We start from the raw sequence: 21,802 nt of genomic DNA, 5'->3' as shown, positions 1-21,802 counted from the left end.
AAATCTATTCCATCATTTCCGACCTACAAACAACTCTTATATGTTGTGTGCTCAGTATGTATGTGATGACGACACGACACACAAGAGTAATAATTATTTGTGTCGTGTCATCATCACTGAGCACACAAAAGTAACGTTAGCGGCCGCCACATCTACACAAACGTCTACACAACATATAAGAGTTGTTTGTAGGTCGGAAATGATGGAATAGATTTACCAACAAAAAAAGGTGTTTAAACTTTAACCTGCTCATACCTTATTAAAAGCGAAAGTATAGACGCAGCACGGATAACTTGTGCTTCCATTCAAACAGACGGCAACACACGTGACGTCAAGTCTCGCTCGCGTGAGACTTCCTCTCTAGATACTCTTCAATACCTGGCCAGGGTACTCCTGGGTCCTAGTGCCCCCCGATGTTACACTATATGTCATGCACATGTATTTTATATGTTAATAAAATTGCATTTATCTTTAGTCCTAATTCTGTCACTGTTTGATGTCACAAAGAAGGGTGTATCCGAAAGCTGCCTACAACATTTGTAACATGTGATGAAAAAGTAAACAAATAATTAACTGTATTAGACACTTGTTAATGATGAATAGGCTTCACTTTAGATTGGCCCCCACGATAGCATCTGCAAATGATTTATAGATGTTTTATGAATGTCTTAACAAATCATTTGTTGAACATGAAAAATAAATGGAGATACACTATAGTCGTTTTTTCATATCCATTTTTCAAATCATCTACAAATGTGTTACTACACATTAAACAACATTATTTAATGATGAACAAATCATGTACAACAATGTTGATAATGAGTTATAAATAATGTAGAACTAATCTGTAAATGTTATACAAATATAGTTATAAATGATTTAATAATAATTTATGAATGTATATAAATGGTTTGTTCATGATTAGTTCATTATCCACTAATGCGTTATAAATACTTTGCAAATGGTATACAAATATAGTTATAAATGATTTAATAATCATTTATGAATGTATATAAATGGTTTGTTCATGATTAGTTCATTATCTACAAATACCTTATAAATGTATTATAACAGGGTGTTATTATAAAGTGCTACCGTTTTGTGTAGTGCATATTTGGTGGAATCCAAGGAGAGTGAACACACAGACTGCATGAGGCGGCCCCTCCTTTACAAGCAGGAATAATAACACCCATCCATCCCCTCTGATTCTGGGTGAACCTGCTGCCTTCTGCAATCTCATCGTTCCCTCCCACGCCCTACTGTAGAGATGGAACAAATCGCCTGCTGCTTCTCAAGTTCATAGAGGTTGAACCCTGCCTTGTTCCAATAATAATATGGAATTCAGTACCACCTATAGCCAACAGAGAGCAGCAGAGCTACACTGCTAGTGTCCAGTGGCACCTGAATGAGATACTGATCAAGAGCTAATAAAGTGATGGTTATCAAAAGAGAGATATGAGTAAATTATTACTTCCCTCCTTTTCTCACCTCCAGCTAGACTGTCCATATGTTCTTCTGGTGGACTGGCTACAATCCCACTACTAGCATCTGTTGGCTGATTTAACTTTTGCTCTGAGAAAAACGCATTGAATTGTGTCCAGATGTACTGGAAATGCTGATTGTTTACAGTTCCAACAGCTGTCAGTGCCAAAATAGTTGCATCTTTGTATAGCTGAAGATCAGTGTAAGATACTGAGTCACTTCTTGATTGGAAGGATAATTGATTTATTAATTGATTCACTTGATTGATTCTACAACTATTTAATTTCTGAATCATATATTCAAATCTAATTGTAATACTTACCTTTTCTACCATCTCCCAACTGAGTAATTATGCCAATTCCCCCCTGGTCTTTGCACTACCCTACTGTCGGTCTGGGGAGGGTGTAGAGTCTGTAGACTATATACCACATGCATCCTCCGATACTTGCAGAGTTGCAGATGCTTATTTTCACCTGACAGGAGTTTCACTGAGAGAGCGTAACGTGGGCAGAGGTTCATGTTATCTCCCCCAGATCCCCTCCCTGCTGAACAGGCAGTAGGAGTCGCTGCTGCAACGACCAAGACTCACACCCCAGCGGCATCCCACCTGCAAACACTGACAATTGTGTTTGCAGGGACAACTGACCAAGTCTCTGCGGAGGTAGGCGAGTGCTTAGACCTCTATACTACTCAGCTGCTCCAAATTGTAATACTTGTAGCTGTCTAATACTTGTAGAGCTAGTATCCAGGGTCACAAGTTGGAACAGCATCCAACCCCTTTGTGGTCTGGGGATTATAGCCTTCCCAGCACAGCACTGAGGTTCACTGTGACCTTTTTTCTATTTCTCAGTATTCAAGGTCTCTGTCACATCTGTGTCTTCCCTGTCTATGGTATCACACATGAAAAACAGTTTAACTGCCTCCCCTGCTGCTCCCCAGCCTTCCCACTGTTCCCCCGCAGCCAATAATAGGTAACCGAAGTGAAACTAAACACAAACGCCCTTCGCCGTGACAAATTTCAAAGCGCACAGAGAGAAGGCATGTGGAGAGAAGGTGCTTATCAGCGCGGCATGTGTCTGTTTGCAGGTTGATGCGGATACATTAAAAGCACTGATTATCACATGATTATAACATTCTAACAGCGCACGCACGTAATGAGTCACAGGACAGTATCATGAAGAATTACAAAATATATATTACATCTCATCTGTGTCTTATATGACCTCTGACCTTAGGACATATTCCAACAAATCAATTTACAAACATTAGAAGTCATTCAAAGTGAGACATCAACTCTGTACACAAAGTGTTTATCATACTGTTTTTTTTTTTTTATATCAAGAGGGCGGGAGTGTACTGAGCAAACCAGGATGAAATGGAAGTTCCCTTTGCGAGTGTGTATGTATTTGCATGTGTCTGCATGTGTGTTGGTTACTACACAACCATACAGTGGATCCTAAAAATATAGAATCCTAAGATCTTTTCTCAAAGGTCCCAATATTGACTCCTTTTCATCAAATTAATTTAGGTCATGTATTTGAAGTTTTTAGCTGAAAATACCACTCAGATTATGCATTCTAGCAGCCTCTATACCTCTGATTCAGTCCTGTTTTCGATGGGAAGTTTCTGTGTCTGTAGCATTAAATGCAGATGAGCTGCTGCTCCCAACGCTCCAAAACTCCAGAAGCGGCGCGCATGCCTCACAAAATTCAGATCAAACTGTCAAACTAGGCATTGCAGATCAAATATGAATTGAGATCCAGCAAGAGAGAAGAAGTGGGGACAGAATGGGTTGGAGAGTGATAGGCAACCTTCGGAACGAAGAAGCCACCTAATGATGATGAATTGCATGTATTATTTCTCACCTAAAATGTTGTCCGAAACATATTTCAGTAAACCGTTTAGGTGGAAAACAGAACATCGACGAGCAAGCCGCCATTTTGTATATGCACGTTTTTCACACACACACAATGATTGTATTGTGATTGGTGAGTTGTTATTTTCTGTGTTGATTATGGCTGCAATTCTAAATGGCTTGTTTTAATAGGGAGGGTCCTTGTCACAGCTCAACTGCAGCAACTGCATGAGTACATATTTCACATTTTCTCAGTGTTGAGACAACAACCCCTCATTGTGTAAAAACAACCCTAACCCTACACTGGGGGACATTTAAAATGTAAAATCCATGCATCCAAATGGCATTCAGAGCAACATTCAATGGTGTTCAATGGCAAATGACATCTCCTTCACAGACCTTTGTGATGAGAATCCTATTACACAGCGCTTTGTGTTCATCTTGGCAGTGTTGTGCAGAGACTAAGTGCCTATCGCTGCAGAGTAGTCTCTAGGTGCCTGATCTGTACTGTGCAAACCATCAGCCTTTAGGCAGACCCTGCATTTATATCAAATTACTCACCTAATAGTATTCTGGAAACCTGACTGTGGGGCGGGTCAGAATGTGCTGTGAATAGCTGTAACTATTCAAATACGTCTTGGCATTCCATGAGCAGCACCCGCTGGGGATTATGCATTCGTGGACTTGATAGAGCGCTTCAACCACCTGAGGTGTAGCAGAGTAGTGAAGTCATTTAGGGGATGGATCCATTGAAGGGGAGGGGAGGTGAGACAGCTACGGCAGAGGTGTGTGTGTGTGTGTGTGTGTGTGTGTGTGTGTGTGTGTGTGTGTGTGTGTGAGTGAGAGAGATAGAGTGTGTCTGAGGGTGTGTGAGTGTACAGTATGTGTGTGTGTGTGTTTGTGTGTAAATTGCTGAAGGAATTGTGTGTGTGTGTGTGTGTGTGTGTGTGTGTGTGTGTGTGTGTGTGTGTGTGTGTGTGTGTGTGTGTGTGTGTGTGTGTGTGTGTGTGTGTGTGTGTGTGTGTGTGTGTGCGTGTGCGTGGGGGTGGGGTCTGAGTAATATTGTTGCTTGGTGTTCTAACAGTCTATGTACCAGATTTGGAGACATATTTTCTTCCACACAATAATGTAAAACACAGCAATAACCAAATACAGAAAAATATTATGCCCATATTAAATCCATACAGATACCTTCAGTTGATACACACAGTATATTTTGTATATGACAAAACAATATCTGAGTTCAAATGTCTTAGAAATACATCTAATTTATATATTTTGTGGAGCTCATGAGCTCACTCCATTGTCCAAAGTCTCTCTATCTCTCTCTCTATATATATACACATATATATATATATACTGTACGTATTTCCCAGTTTGAGACAGTAAATGGGAACTAATTCCAACAAGGAAAACAGTTGTGTACAACTCAAATCATTTTCATGTTAAACTTGCGTGCCCCTCCCTGTCCTCCACTGGCAGCAGGTCCATCCACCTTCCTGAAGGAGTATTCCACTGAGAAGTTGTTCTTGTGCTGCCCTCTCCCTCGACTCCACACGAACAGCAGGATGAAGCAGAAGAGAACCACTCCCAGGAACATGATACAGCCCATGGCTGTGGATATGAGGATGGTCTTAAGGTCCAGAGTGTACTTCAAGAAGACCCTGGTATCGTTTTGATTTGTATCATTGAGGTCCCCAGCATAATAGGTACGATTTGCCAGGAGGGCCGAGTCCAGTGGCAGCCCACTAACCGTCAGTGTGGCAAAATAAGTGTCATTCCCACCAGCATTGCTGGCAATGCAGATGTATGTTCCACTGTCTGTGACCTGGGCGTATCTGATCTCCAATGTGCCTTCTGGCAGCACGGTGACGCGTCCGCTGCTTTTGGTGGTGATGCGGCGGCGCTGGGGCGAGATCCAGAATATGACGGGTGTCGGCTCACCGTCGGCCCGGCAAACGAATGACACCACTTGTCCCTCGCGTGCCTGTATCTGCTGAAGCTTCCTATTACGGATCTTGGGCTTCTGGCAAGTGAAGTGGTCAAAGAGGGCAGAGTCAGAGAAGGCACTGAGGGCCCGGCTCTGCACCTCGACAGGTTCCGTGCACACTGGGGAGGCCCCGTCGAAGTTCAGAGTCTTCCTGCGCTGGAGGATCCAGAGAAGGCGGCAGTCACAGGCCAGAGGGTTCCTGTCCAAACGCAGTGTCTCCAGGGTGTTGACCGACTGGAAAGCTCCTTCCTCTAGGGTCACCAGGTTATTCGTGGAAAGGTTGAGCAGGCGGATTTGCCGCAGACCTCCAAGCGCATAGGGCTGCACTGTCATCAGGTTGGTGTTGACCATATGTAGTTCTTTTAGCCGGATCAGGTCCCGCAGGGCCCAGGACTCCAGGACGGAGATGGGGTTGTAGGAGAGGTTGAGGCTTGTGAGGTGGGCCAGGCTGCGCAAGGCAGAGTTGGGCACGGAGGTGATGTTGGTGTGAGTGATAGACAGCCAAGAAAGGTTCAGGCCCTGCAGGCTGTTGGGTGGGAGGTACTCCAGGAAGGGCCAGTGGTCTATCTCCAGCCCCTTCAGGCCTCCCAGCTTACGGAAGTTCTGGTCCTCTAAGGTAGAGATACTGAGGTAGCGAAGCCGTAGAGTCACCAGATTGCGCAGGTAAGATAGAGACTGGCTGGAGATGGACGTGAGGTTACACCTCTCGATGGTCAGCTCCCTCAGTCCTACTAAACCTAGAAAGGCCTTATTGGAGATATAAACTAGATCATTGTCTCCAACCTCCAAGTTCCTCAAATTCCTAAGGTCCTGGAAGGTGAAGTCCAGCAAAATTACAATCTTATTCCCACTGAGGTCCAAGATGGTCAGGTTGGAGAGACGAGAAAAGGCCCCCATGGGCACCAGTTTCAGCTGATTACCACGTAGAGACAGTGAGCGCAAGTTCTGAAGACTGGAAAAAGCATTAGGTTCCAGGACACTAATGGTGTTCTCACTCAAGTCCAGCTCTTCCAGTCGTGGATATGGGAGCAGGTCTCCGTTCTCTACCCAACGGAGCTTATTCCCACTCAGGTCCAGGACCTTGGTGTCGGAGGGGATACCCTCCGGCAGAGCAGACATGCGCCTGCCCTGACAGGCCACAGACTTGATCTTGGCCATGCACTCGCAACGCTGGGGACATCCCTGGCTCTGGGCGGAGGACACCGTGGTCATCAGCAGCAGGAGCAGACCAGGCAGAAGCCAGCCCACATCCTGGCCCAGGCATGCTGCCATGGCACTCTACGCTACCACCGCCTCCACCTCTCTGGGGCTGGATCACTGGGCCAGACACCTGAGACAGACAGGAGAGAGAGAGAGAGAGAGAGAGAGAGAGAGAGAGAGAGAGAGAGAGAGAGAGAGATAGAGAGAGAGAGAGAGCGAGCGAGAGAGAGAGAGAGAGAGAGAGAGAGATAGATAGAGAGAGATAGACAGAGAGAGAGAGAGCGAGCGAGAGAGAGAGCGAGCGAGAGAGAGAGAGAGAGAGAGAGAGAGACATGTTTATTCTTTTTTATTTCATTATTTCTTGATCCTAATATTTTCTTTGTAACATTCATATCAACAATGTTTGAGAGAGAGAGAGAGAGAGAGAGAGAGAGAGAGAGAGAGAGAGAGAGAGAGAGAGAGAGAGAGAGAGAGAGAGAGAGAGAGAGAGAGAGAGAGATAGTCAGGGTATAGCATGGGTGGAAGAAGACATGATGTGGCTTGAAAGAGGAGAGTGAGATGGAGATGAGAGACAAAGAAGAGAGGGGGGGGGCAGAGTGAGACAAATGAATGCGACTCAACCCTCCTTCAACAGCTGCGATCAAACAGTCTAAGTGAGTGGAATTACAATTACAGACTCTAATTAAAGAAGTGCAAAGAAGTGAAATTAAAGCTATAGCTCCAAGCGAATCCTCAAAGGACTGGGCCTATACTCTGTGGAGAACCTGTTGATGGTATTCCATTTAACTACCGTATTTGCCTGGTAGAGGCTTAAACTCACCTTAAAAGACCCTGAAAAATCAACATTCCCTCATCCTGAACTGTATTCTCCAAACAGGGGTGTTTTGTGGGAGGTGCACATCAGAGCAGACACTATGCTATATAAGCAGAACATTTGCTTAATAATATCTCCTGTGAATGCAAACATGATTCTATATATCCTGGTGGATATTTTGTTCTCTGGACAAATTTATATGGATTGTGAACAAATGACTACCTTCATGAGAATACTAATTTCACGGACATCAGCATCATATAGATCAATTGCAATATCGCCCTGGCATGCAGAACTTAACTCAGTAGAGGAAATAACCTCAGCATGTAAATCAGATTTAAAGGGGAAATACACCCACATTTAAGAATTAATACATGTTATTCCTCTGGTCTAACACATAATATTAGTGAAAATTAGCAACTCTCTCCCAAATACTAGAGTGCTAAAACTCAAACTTGTGATGTCATCAAGTATCCAGTCTGAAGCTGCTCCATAGACAATGTACTGGGAGATATTTTATAGATGGCACTGAGAACACCCAGGGGGATGTTCTGGGTTCATACGTGTTGCGTTTCAGAACCGAGACCACTACTACAGAATAAAGCTCATTTGGATATAAAAAGAAAACAAACACTTTGTGGGTCCACAAAATCAGTCTCCCATTCCTTGTCTATGGAGCAGCTCCAGACGTTATATACATGACGACATCACGAGTTTGATCCAAACTTATCTGGTTTCTGGCTTTGGGAGAAAGTAGCTCATGTTCACAAATATTGATTTGTGATATCAATACTATAAATATTGATTGGCTTGGGCCACGGAAATAACATATTCAAATGTTTTATTTGAGTGGTGGTTCCCTTTAACATAACCCCAAAGTCAGAGCAGCTCTCTCACCCACAGTACATCCAGCCACTGTCTTTGAGTGCAGGGCGACAGCTGACTTTGTGTATAATGTCCTCGGCAAGGTCACTCGCCACAGTAACCCTAACCCACAGCACCAAGCTACATCACAATAACCCCATCCATCACATCGTCTCACATCACACACACACACACACACACACGCGCACCACACGCACGCACGCACGCACGCACGCACACACACACACACACACACACACACACACACACACACACACACACACACACACACACACACACACACACACACACACACACACACACACACACACACACACACACACACACACACACACACACACACACACACACACACACACACACACACACACCCCTCTCTACAGGTCAATGGCAGCATGAATGGAAGTCATAATCCCCTCGGAAATCCATCATGAATTACCTACTGGTGTGATAGGAGGCACCTTGGGCAGAATATGTTCCGTAACATCATCATAATTTAATGGTGCGGCTTACAGAGTGGTAGAGTATTAAAAAGCCATGAGACCTGTCACTCTTGTTAGTTCACGCATGGTCAGAGGCTCTGCAACTATGTGATGGTCGTCCCACTCAAACACACAGATGAACGCAAGGGCAGGCACACCACACACACACACACACACACACACACACACACACACACACACACACACACACACACACACACACACGCACGCACACACACACACACACACACACACACACACACACACACACACACACACACACACACACACACACTTGGGCAGCGCCATGTGCACACCCACGCATTTGTAATACAAACTTCCATCTCTCTGGGCACCAACATTGTGGCTTCCTGAAAAATGAATCGACACATCTATAAATCCCGAGGAAAAGCCAGTGAGATCCAGCGGGCTACTGTCATGAATATGTGGAAGAGGAGAAACTAGGCTGCTGCCACTGGGGTCTAGAGGAAATAGAACTGCAGTAGTCTTCAATACAAACTCTGTTACAGTCTTCTCCCAGACAGACAGACTTTACTGACAAACGTTAAGCGCCTGTCTGCACACACACACACACACACACACACACACACACACACACACACACACACACACACACACACACACACACACACACACACACACACACACACACACACACACACACCTACACACACACACACACACACACACACACACACACACACACACACACACACACACACACACACACACACACACACACACACACACACACACACACACACACACACACACACACACACAAACACACAAACACACACACACACACAGGCGCCCCCCTGAACCTCCAACATCCAAAACTGCAGGGGAAGCCACCAGATTGGATCATAGATGCCTGTGGAGAGAGAGGCAGCAGAGTGTCTGAAGGTTTCCTTCTCCCTGTGATCCTGCTTCACACGACTTCCATCACTCCTTGCATGTCCTTCCACGTCTCCACAGGCACTGTGTACTGTCCCTCATGACGGGGGGGGTGAGCAGGTACTGTCCCTCATGACGGGGGGGGGGTGAGCAGCACCTTCCACGTCTCCACAGGCACTGTGTACTGTCCCTCATGACGGGGGGGTGAGCAGGTACTGTCCCTCATGACGGGGGGGGGTGAGCAGCACCTTCCACGTCTCCACAGGCACTGTGTACTGTCCCTCATGACAGGGCGATGAGCAGCACCTTCCACGTCTCCACAGGCACTGTGTACTGTCCCTCATGACAGGGCGATGAGCAGCACCTTCCACGTCTCCACAGGCACTGTGTACTGTCCCTCATGACAGGGGGATGAGCAGCACCTTCCACGTCTCCACAGGCACTGTGTACTGTCCCTCATGACGGGGGGGTGAGCAGGTACTGTCCCTCATGACGGGGGGGGGTGAGCAGCACCTTCCACGTCTCCACAGGCACTGTGTACTGTCCCTCATGACGGGGGGATGAGCAGGTACTGTCCCTCATGACAGGGGGATGAGCAGGTACTGTCCCTCATGACGGGGGGATGAGCAGCATTAGTCAACCTGACTGATGCATTAGGATGAGCTGGAAGGAGCAATCCAACAGAAGACCTCTCTTCTTCTTCTTCTTCTTCTTCTTCTTCTTCTTCTTCTTCTTCTTCTTCTTCTTCTTCTTCTTCTTCTTCTTCTTCTTCTTCTTCTTCTTCTTCTTCTTCTTCTTCTTCTTCTTCTTCTTCTTCTTCTTCTTCTTCTTCTTCTTCTTCTTCTTCTTCTTCTTCTTCTTCTTCTTCTTCTTGTTTAAAAAGCAACTGCAAATGGTACAATATATTTTGCACAAGATATTGTATATAGTAACAATATATTTATTACCATGTCTGAACAATGGAATATGAACACTACACCAGACAGATTCCTTCTACTGGCTTTGTTTATGTTTATTTGCTTGCATTGACTATGTTTGCATTGACTCACCACGTTGTACCTGGACTGAAGGCAGCTTAACGCAAATTGAAAGTGTATTTCAAGGCTCCAACTGGTTTGTTTATCTTGGGAGTGCTTGTAAATAATGTACACAAGTTCCGAAGAGATTTATTGCCACCGGCTCTATATTACACACATCAAGATCCGATGTTTGTACATCATCCAAACTTGATATACTGTACTAAAAATGGACGGGGTCTTTAAATAATACAAAACATAAGAGCAGGTAAAGCAATGCCAGTAGTTGACACCAAACACCAAAGTTGAACCAGCCGCAATGTCTGCATGATCTCAGAGATGTATTACAACGTAAACCATCCAGCTTGGCATGCCAAGCCACCGGGTCTGCCTGACCTCTGCTGCTCGTCAACACGTCTCTTAGCAGTAGCATGTTGCCACCACACAGCCTACATACAGTACCACCAAAAGCAAATAAGAAAATGCACTGAACTCACCTGCTGGTTCACAAGTTCAGACTTTCTTTCCTCAAATAGCAGGTGGGCGGAATGACTGAAATGACGGCATTTCAGCTGAGTGACCACAACCAGCACCCCCATGTGACCCACGCCCCCAACACACCCCACCTCACACTGAAAACAAAAGTCTCAGATATCACATGGTGGCTCCTCCGCCCCTGTATCCGGTAGCAGCTAGTCGTTAACAAGCCCCCAGGCCGCCGGCCGGCCAGAAGCTCAGGCCACAATAGGTGGATAGATACCAGTGGGCAGTGTGTTGTACGCATGGATGAACTCCTGCCTCTGAATCCCCTGGAGGCAGACGTTGTTTCAAACAGAGCTGTCCAAGAGGCTACTGTTGCAAGCAGTCACACCTCGGCATTACACGGCCGTTCTGATGTAGAAAGCGGTGGGGCATTCTGTACTGTAAAAAGGTGCCACGGTGTCTGAGACCGGCTGCTAGTACAGGTCTAGTACAGAGATGTGTGGGTGTTGGGGGTTGGGTCCGCCTGACACTAAGAGAAGGTTCGTTGACATTACCCGCTGTCCTCACAGCACATTTCAAATTTCAAATGATATGCACCAGAATAATCTTTGGGGAGTGCTTTTGTATATTCACTGGACTGGAGAAATCATTTTCACACAAACGTTATATACAAAAGATGTTTGACTCCAGTCTTTACCTCTAACATCTCTATAGACATAATCTATATGCATACACATTGGGCCTCATTCATGAAATATTCTTCTGCACAACGTTTTTTAGCCCTCAATTTAGTCTTACAGACGGGAAGCAAACTCCTTGGCCCTGACATCTATGTGTACCTCTTGTAACATTAATGTCTCTGCAAGCCTGGGTGATTGCCAGTTAGAAGAGGTACACAATAGATGTCAGGGGCAAGCAGCTACAAATAGCCATCAGGCTTCGCTTCCTGTCTGTAAGACTAAAGCGACGACTAAAAACCTCTTATAGTGTGTAAGAACAAATCTGTGCGATCATTTCATGAATGAGGCCCATGGTGTTCCTCTGTGTGGAATCAATATGTAAACTGCAAAGCTCTGGCTGAGTGGACAATACTGTAGGCAAAGAGGTTAATATAATAGGAAGATCAGCCATGAAAATTAATAGGTGATGTCCTCACTGAAAACACCATTCACATCATTAACACTTTGAGCGCCACGCCTGGTTTTCCTTTTTACCGGCTGAATGCCACCATCGGCGCCAATGTTAACGTTAATATCGCCTAATCTATGTTTTAAATTATGGCTATGTGTCTAATCTGCCAATCGCATTATCAAAGACTATTTTCCAGTCAGTGCTGTCAAGGCAGATTGTTTTTTTATCGCGTCGTTTCCGTTTCAGAGCAGTTAGAAAAGCCCCCGTTTTGATATAAAAAACAGCTCATTCTGGAGCATTCTATGAAAATCGTCTTTTAGTGGAATATTCCACAACGTTGATATTCGTCGGCCTTTTTATGAATCGTTTTCAAATAAACGCTAGATGATCAATATTATACGTGCACGCAAGCACATTACGGCCGCGCGCGGATAATCGCCTCGTTGATTTCCTCTCGGACTTTTACAGTGAAACCGAAAGAAGACATTTCACAAAACAGCCTATATCTTCATCAAACTTACTCTGATTATCCTAACACTGATAACATAGAGTCCTTACCTGACATCAGATGGTATCCAACTGGTATATTCCAATTCCTGATCACCATTCGAAAAAATCGATACGTGTATGGATCCAACGCGATACTGTAGAACTCCATGATCAGCGGGGATCTGAGGTTCCAGAATGAACTGTGGTAACCCCGGCTGGATCAGTGGACTGGAAAATGTGGAGTACCGGATTTTTTTCCCCATTAATTTTCATTGAGTCCATTCCAAAATCACTTATGTCATCTGGGAGACGACAGGGGGCGCTTTTTTCCACAGTGATCGCCGGCGCCGCTCGGCTATACTCGGGTAGGCTCGGGTGATGCAATAATTTTTCAGATCGCTAAAAAAAGAAAAAAAAAAGAAAAATCCGAGAAATTAATTAAAAACCCGAGATATCTCGTGGGTGGCACTCAAAGTGTTAAGGAAACTGACATAGCAGTCAACTGCTTACATATCAGGAATGTCAATTTCAATATTGTAAATAAAATGTGTTCTCAATCTGGTGATGTAAAAAAAACTGCAATTTGTGGTGTGGCTGGGTGGCGCAGCGGACTAAGCGCTCGTCACCAACGCGAGAGACACTGGTATCAAATCCGGCTGTCAGCGTTGCCTCCGGCTTGGCCGGCCGTCATACTGGCTCAATTGGCAGAGTCAGTGGGAGGGAAGCCGGTGGGTGGTAATCTGGTCGTTGTAAACAGCGACTCCTACAGGTCGGTCAGGGCGCCTGCACAGCGAGGAAGGGAGATGGTGAGGGTAGTGTGAGCCTCCCACACGTTACACCTCACCAATGAGAGTCCGCGCTGGCAGGTGAAAAGAAGTGGCTGGCTGACTTTGCATGTATCGGAGGGGGCATGCGATAGTATCTATCAACCCTCCCTAGACCGATCAGTGGGGGCACATGCGAGCAACAACAAGGAAGGGGAGGGGTGAAATGGCACGACTAAATTGGGATGGGAGAAAAACACAGAAAAACAGGAGGAGAAAAAGTGGATCAAAATAAATAAAAACAGCAATTCGTTAGCCTAGCTTAACCTCGTTGTCTGTACATCGTCAAAAAAGGTGAAATACATCAGCATCATGCACCCAAAATATAACCAAATCTTTTTTTTGTAAAGATCCACTGAATGACGTTCCAAGTTTAAAATGTCAATATGTTTCTAAGGCCCTGTCCACACGAGCGTTTGGATTTAATATGACCGAAGTTTGAAAAAATAAAACTCCGTCCACACGGTGAACACAGGTGGACAACCGTGTATAACTGCGTACTCACGGCAGAGCTGGGAATCCCAGCAACCGATACATTTAGTACAATGTAATACAATGCCAAAGCAGTAGGCGGCGATGTTGTTCAGACATGAAGGCCATTTCAACCAATCAAAAAAGGCTGAACGCTCACTAAACTTCCTGTGGTTGCGATCTGCCATTAATTCACTGAAGAAGAAGAAGAAGAAGAAGAACTTCCTGTTTTAGAAACATAGCTGGACCCTATTGCCAACGGAACATATATTTTCAGCAAAGAAAGAAACTGCAATAAACAAACGGATACATTCACTGTGTGTTCTGCCTCTCATTTTGTTGATGAAACAAAACCATCAGCAACACAATTTACCACCAAGAGCGGATAGTTTAGTCTCACAAAAGACCGCCGGTGTTGTTAGCTACATGCTAATGTGAATGGCTATATCCATGTATAGTATATAGCTTAAATGCTAACGTAATGTGGTAACGTTACCGATATGAAATGGATGCAAACGTTATTTAACACATTGCAGAATGGGTACAATACAATACGGCTCAATACAAACAATTGTTAAGGGGATGCAGTCTGGACTGGGTTCCTTATAACAATAACTTGACAACACATGAGTTTAGTTTAGCTGCAGCTACATGTTTTCTCTGAGCGTCAACAGACATCAGTCGATCACAACACTCTTCAACACAGACGATACGTTTGAACAAAAGTTTGTTACAATCATTTTCATATAACGCTACTTGGGACAGCTCTGCTGTAAACACTAATTTCACGGACATCAGCATCATATAGATCAATTGCAATATCGCCCTGGCATGCAGAACTTAACTCAGTAGAGGAAATAACCTCAGCATGTAAATCAGATTTAAAGGGGAAATACACCCACATTTAAGAATTAATACATGTTATTCCTCTGGTCTAACACATAATATTAGTGAAAATTAGCAACTCTCTCCCAAATACTAGAGTGCTAAAACTCAAACTTGTGATGTCATCAAGTATCCAGTCTGAAGCTGCTCCATAGACAATGTACTGGGAGATATTTTATAGATGGCACTGAGAACACCCAGGGGGATGTTCTGGGTTCATACGTGTTGCGTTTCAGAACCGAGACCACTACTACAGAATAAAGCTCATTTGGATATAAAAAGAAAACAAACACTTTGTGGGTCCACAAAATCAGTCTCCCATTCCTTGTCTATGGAGCAGCTCCAGACGTTATATACATGACGACATCACGAGTTTGATCCAAACTTATCTGGTTTCTGGCTTTGGGAGAAAGTAGCTCATGTTCACAAATATTGATTTGTGATATCAATACTATAAATATTGATTGGCTTGGGCCACGGAAATAACATATTCAAATGTTTTATTTGAGTGGTGGTTCCCTTTAACATAACCCCAAAGTCAGAGCAGCTCTCTCACCCACAGTACATCCAGCCACTGTCTTTGAGTGCAGGGCGACAGCTGACTTTGTGTATAATGTCCTCGGCAAGGTCACTCGCCACAGTAACCCTAACCCACAGCACCAAGCTACATCACAATAACCCCATCCATCACATCGTCTCACATCACACACACACACACACACACACGCGCACCACACGCACGCACGCACGCACGCACGCACACACACACACACACACACACACACACACACACACACACACACACACACACACACACACACACACACACACACACACACACACACACACACACACACACACACACACACACACACACACACACACACACACACACACACACACACACACACACCCCTCTCTACAGGTCAATGGCAGCATGAATGGAAGTCATAATCCCCTCGGAAATCCATCATGAATTACCTACTGGTGTGATAGGAGGCACCTTGGGCAGAATATGTTCCGTAACATCATCATAATTTAATGGTGCGGCTTACAGAGTGGTAGAGTATTAAAAAGCCATGAGACCTGTCACTCTTGTTAGTTCACGCATGGTCAGAGGCTCTGCAACTATGTGATGGTCGTCCCACTCAAACACACAGATGAACGCAAGGGCAGGCACACCACACACACACACACACACACACACACACACACACACACACACACACACACACACACACACACACACGCACGCACACACACACACACACACACACACACACACACACACACACACACACACACACACACACACACATGCTCTTGGCTCTGCTCTAATCTCTCTACCCCGCGGTCTGCTGTGAACATGGGGAATAATTGCGACAGCTCTGCTGTAAACACTGGGAATAACCTCGGTTGCTATGCCCACACGCAACTGCAAAACCGCACAACTCCACCCTGGCCACCGGTTTCAAAGACAGCGGTTGCAGTGTAGCAAATCCCCGGTTGTGTGTGGCCGAACAGTGCAACTGCGCACATACAATCATGGTTATATTAAAACCAGCTTTCGTGTGGACGGGGCCTAAGACCCTAAACATGGCAAATCTGTTGTTAGATCAAATAAGCCTCCTCTACTTTTACTGGTATAAGCAAATGTATGTCTCACTCCATTAATTTTGTAGAGTCCAAGGTCTGCTTATTTTCCCCAGAGCTGGTGATGGAAGTAGTTAGTCAACGAGATGCAGGTCTCGGTTCCTCTATTAGTCTCAGCTGAAGGTGTCTAATGTCAGATGGCAGTCATCCAAGTTTGGGCCCGATGTAAAAACTAGTAAATAATATATGAAATCATTATATGTATACCTGTATGTACACAATACACCATAGTCACACAAGCCATAGTAGATTTTATTTTCCACTTCCTAAGAACTATTTTTGTTGCCAGGCAACATTGACTTCTTTGACATTGTATTAAAAACAAATTTTTCCTGTAGTGATTTGGACGCCACAATCTATTTTATTATTAAGGCTCAGCCGGTAGGAAACAACAGAGTACATCACATGGACCAGAGAGGCTGATAGACACAGACAGCTCTGTGAACACGATGCCACAGTGAAACCTCTCTAATATAATAGAGAAGAACCTTGTTTATCAAATTCCAACATGTCTAAGATGATTAGTATAGTATAATCAAGGAAAGCAAAAGGGTTTTCGCGGCGACTGGATGGCAATTGGTCTGCAGTCAAAGAGGGTATGAATTCAGGGTCAAAGTGTCCCCCCACACTCCTGTCGCTGTTTTTCCACAGACTCTCAGCTCACAGCATCCCATGCTTGTTCGACTGTAGGCTGGAGACACCAGGTGAGGAGCCTCTGGGGAAATGAAGGACTGTCTGCGCCAACTGTGGCTCATGGATGAGGGGCTTCCATGTGAGTTCATTTTACACCACATGGATAGTAATCCAGCGTATAGATGAATAAACACAGAAGAACCTTGCTAATCTGAAATGCTTGTGAATGAACGTAATTTGAATAGGTGAGATGCTTTGTAGTTGGCTTGAGTTGGATTGAGTTACAGCTTAGCCAATTACAATCTTAATTCATGGATCTAGTTACAAGATGCCAATCGCAGTCTAGATTCATTATTAGACAAAACAAATCTAGTCTAGTCTAGTTAACTATATGTTTTAAATACATACCATTATAATTAAAGAAACACAATATAAAAGCTGTTGGAAACATGCCACTATTTTCAACCCAACCCAGCTGTGATGACTACTATGGACATATAGACTCACTAAGAGCTCTGATGAAGGCTTTGTGCCGAAACACATTTATTTGTGTGATGTGTGCCTGAATAAACATGTGCAATATAAGTACTTTTTTGATAAACATTTTGGGATGCGCTACCTTTTGCTTTTCTTATGCTGATTGGGTGACTTTGGTTCAGCACTCCTACTGAAGGTTCTATATTGCAGCACAACCCTCTGCATAGTATATGAGACCATATGGATTGGAACTTTAGATCCCATCTGACTCGCTCAAATGACTGGCTTGTGCTTTAGGTTCCTCCAGCTTGTTCTGAGCTTGGAAGGTCTGCATTTTCTGTTGACGCTCCGGACTCATGGAACATCCTTCAATGCACGGTTAACCGTCTGTAGTGTGGTTGTGAAAGGGTTAACCCTTTGTCGTGTGGCAGTGAAAGGGTTGACCTTCTGTATTGTCGCAGTGAAAGGGATAACCATTTGGTAGTGTGGTAGTGAAAGGGTTAAAGACCAACACTCTTCCAACCTATGGACAGTTCAAAGTAGAGGTATTCAGGTTTGCCCCGAACCCCGAAAACCAACCAGGTCCTGGGTCCTTTCAAAAGAAGCGACCACCGGTCCAGACCGGGTTCGGTACTGTTTGCCGCAGGGTCTCGGATCTCTGACATGAAATGTTGGGTCCATTAGGACCCACTAATACCCATGATTTATTTTTCGGCAATCGTTTTCAGTTATAAGAACTGTTTAATTAGGCTGGATTATGATCAGTGCAACCCATGTGATGATCAAATGCCTGGGAAAGTGAAACTTAAACTATTGATAAAAGCAGCAGCCCACAGCGTGATGGAGCCCTTCAAGGACATTAAAAGAAAACTGAGTGATGGAGAGTGTCATGGGGAGAAACCAAAAGGGAGCAGTGCCATTCAGACCTCTTTTAATGTAATAGTTGACAAGGATCATGGACTCAGTGTTCAGTATCTCAGGATGCACTTCTCTGGGGACAGCAAGTGTCAACGCTTTGCTTTCAATCAATAGCAATATGTGACATGGTAAGTCTATATTTATGATCTGCTATTACTTTATACAACATAGGTGGGCGGCGATCTAATTAAATGATGCAAGATTAACTAGTGTCTCCCTTTTCTGTCACAACAGAAGGTGCATGCAGAATGTCTCCAGCACCGTCTGCTGCTGGTATCAGAAGGATTTGTGGACTGCCTACAATCAAAGTGCAAAGACCCACAAAACACTTGGCTTATAATTGTATTTGTTAATTTGATTAACATTTGGCGATTATCTTTTTAGGTCTATTTGTTAGCTTATGTTTAATGTCTGTGTTCAATAGCATCATTGATGCTTACCTAGTACCTAGTACATTCCACACTTGTTGTGGAATGTTGTTGGTGTTGAACCTTTATTAATCCCCTTGGGGAAACTCCTCCTCTGCATTTGACCCATCCTATCTATAGGAGCAGTGAGCAGCCACACATAGTACAGCGCCCGGGGACCAACTCCAGTTGTAATGCCAGTACCTTGGTTAAGAGCAATTTAATTAACATTTATAATTTTTTAAAGCTATTACCCTACATGCTACGTTATCTTTTTTGTGCATTCAATGAGCATATTGATGCCTGCCTCTCCAACGGTTTTCTAAACTTGAAATACATATATTGGATAAAGAAATACATTTTCTATTGTGAAGCATGCTGTTTAAAAATAAATACTTTTAGCTAATGGGCCCCTCATGAATATGATGATGTTTTAATATGCCATATTAATTAAGAGAACAAAATAACAAGCTGTTACTCTTAAAGGGGAACTCCAACAGGTCAACTAGGTCAACTCCTGAAAAGGGGGTCAATGTCAGACCTTGCAATCAAAAGTTAGGGGGCGCACTGAAATTATGGCAAGGGTTATTAGCCCCCTAACTTTTGATTGCAAAGTCTGACATTGACCCCCTTTTCAGGAGTTGACCTAGAGCCCACCAAGGTCATGCATATCAAGTTTGGTCAATGTCAGACCTTGCAATACACTGTAAGGCACTGTAAGGCTACTGTCCTGCCTCACTAAGCTATGCTAACGGAGCGTCTATTCCCAAAGCTAAAATGCACGCACAGAGACAAAAAAAGTATGTATCTTCTTGTCTAACTCCAGGGAAGATGTTAAATAAGCTAATTTCCCAAAATGTTGGAGTTCCCCTTTAACAATCACCCCCAAAAGTGGTAATTGAAGTTTTCGTTTTTGAGGACTGCATACTTTTTTAGCAAACCAAAATACTATACTAGGCATGAGCCTGGTCTCTTCTGAAAGATGACATTATGATTTCTGATACAATAAAGAAAATTCACTTTTAGTGCTAATGAAATAGAGTAACATAGGTCTGAAATCGGCATGTAACTCGAGAAATGCTGAACGGATTTTGTCAACTGAAAGGGCTATCGACAGGCAACACATAGGGCTTTAATTCGATATATATATTGTATTAAAGAATATGCACACCTGGTTCCGGTTCTGGGTCGAGGATGTAGAAGTCGCTCTCTGCTACGCTGCTACTCCCTTTTTTAATATTTAGTTTTAAAAGCCTCTTTTTATACTCTCAACTTGGTTAAACCTTTATGTATACATCCCCTTAAGTTTCCTACTAACTATTTTGACTGAAAGAACCACAATGGCAACGAAGAAAACAACGAGAAATGAATCCAAGAAAGACGACGCTCCCACTGATATGATCGCCATTGCTAGGCTAATTGAAGAGCTCAGGCAATCCTTAACCAACCAGGCAAACGACTTAACCAAAGAATTCAGAGCGTCCGCTGTCATGATCCTTTCGATCGAAACCAAACTCGACAGCCTCTGTACGTCGGTTAGTGAACACGCCGTTCGTCTGACCTCTGTGGAAGACAGCTTGAATACTTGGACTGACGCGGTGGGCAATATAGGGGCTAGATGTATGGCTCTAGAAGAAAGCAATGTTAAGCTAAAGGCTAAGCTAACCGACGTCGAGTCCCGTATCCGTCAATCCAATATTCGCATATTAGGACTGGAGGAGTCCGTGAATAGCGACCAACCCAATGTCTTGTTTGCAAAGGTACTGGTTGATATTCTGGGGGTAGAGATCCTTCCTACGACACCCGAATTGAACCGATGTTACAGAGCCGGTGCCAAAGCAACAAATAGCTCCAGGCCTAGAGCAGTTATTGCCAGTTTACATCATTATGGAATAAAAGAAAAAATTATTCGGGAGGCACGGAAGAGGAGGGGAAAGCTGGAATACGAAGGGAAACCAGACCAAATTTTTGAAGACTACTGTCCTGAAGTCGTGGAGCAGCATTCCCGCTACAGAGCTGTCATGGGCCCACTCTACAAGCTAGGTCTCAAGCCGTCCCTCCAGTACCCCGCGAGGCTGTTCATTACGAACAAAGACGGCGTGAGAATACCGATTCCCTCGCCTGATGAAGCCGCAACCTTCTTGAAGAACCAGGAGGATGAGGCCACGACATCGTCCTTGCCATTCCGTAGTAGGCGACAGTAGCCTGTTTTTGAGCAGTTAGCACTTCGTTATGGGTAAAACGCAGAGCGGCGTCATATTATTCTCTATAACTGTTTTTATAAATAGGTTAAGAAATAAAACCGACGGGGTTTAGCCTTTCCAGTTGGCACAGATAGTCCTTCATTTCCCCTGAGGCTCCTCACCTGGTGTCTCCAGCCTACAGTCGAACAAGCATGGGATGCTGTGAGCTGAGAGTCTGTGGAAAAACAGCGACAGGAGTGTGGGGGGACACTTTGACTCTGAATTCATACCCTCTTTGACCGCAGCCCAATTACCATCAAGGCACTGCAAGAGATCCAAAGAGATAGAAAGAGATGGGGGGGGGGGGGCATAAAGAGAGAGAGAGAGAGTGCAGAAATAGAGAGAGAGATAGTCGTCCTGGAGGAGTATGACTATCCAGCTCAACAACCAGCAACAGAGCCAGATTTAGACTGTGGGGTGGGCAGTGGACGGCTGTGGAGCTCAGTAGGGGCACAGGACACTGAAACTCAGATGTTCTGCCCCTTCTCTCCACTCGTATCACCCTCTCTCTTCCTCCTTTCCTCCCTCCATCCCTCCCGCTGCTCT

At 44.5% G+C, this 21,802-nt stretch overlaps 1 protein-coding gene across 1 annotated transcript in view; it reads right to left on the bottom strand.

Moving 5' to 3' along the window:
* Positions 1-1,025: 1,025 nt before the first annotated feature.
* Positions 1,026-21,802, bottom strand: part of LOC311224180 (leucine-rich repeat and immunoglobulin-like domain-containing nogo receptor-interacting protein 3) — a 106,841-nt gene continuing 86,064 nt past the window's right edge. The window contains exon 2 of the mRNA XM_084309054.1: positions 1,026-6,657. Within this exon, the coding sequence (XP_084165180.1) occupies positions 4,767-6,599 (1,833 nt within the window). The 5' untranslated portion in view covers positions 6,600-6,657 and the 3' untranslated portion in view covers positions 1,026-4,766. The remainder of the gene's footprint in view (positions 6,658-21,802) is intronic.

Source organism: Notolepis coatsorum (assembly GCF_963971535.1).
Source record: "Notolepis coatsorum genome assembly, chromosome: 2".
NCBI classification, from domain to species: Eukaryota; Metazoa; Chordata; class Actinopteri; order Aulopiformes; family Paralepididae; genus Notolepis; species Notolepis coatsorum.
This window is presented reverse-complemented; position numbering and strand designations above follow the sequence as displayed.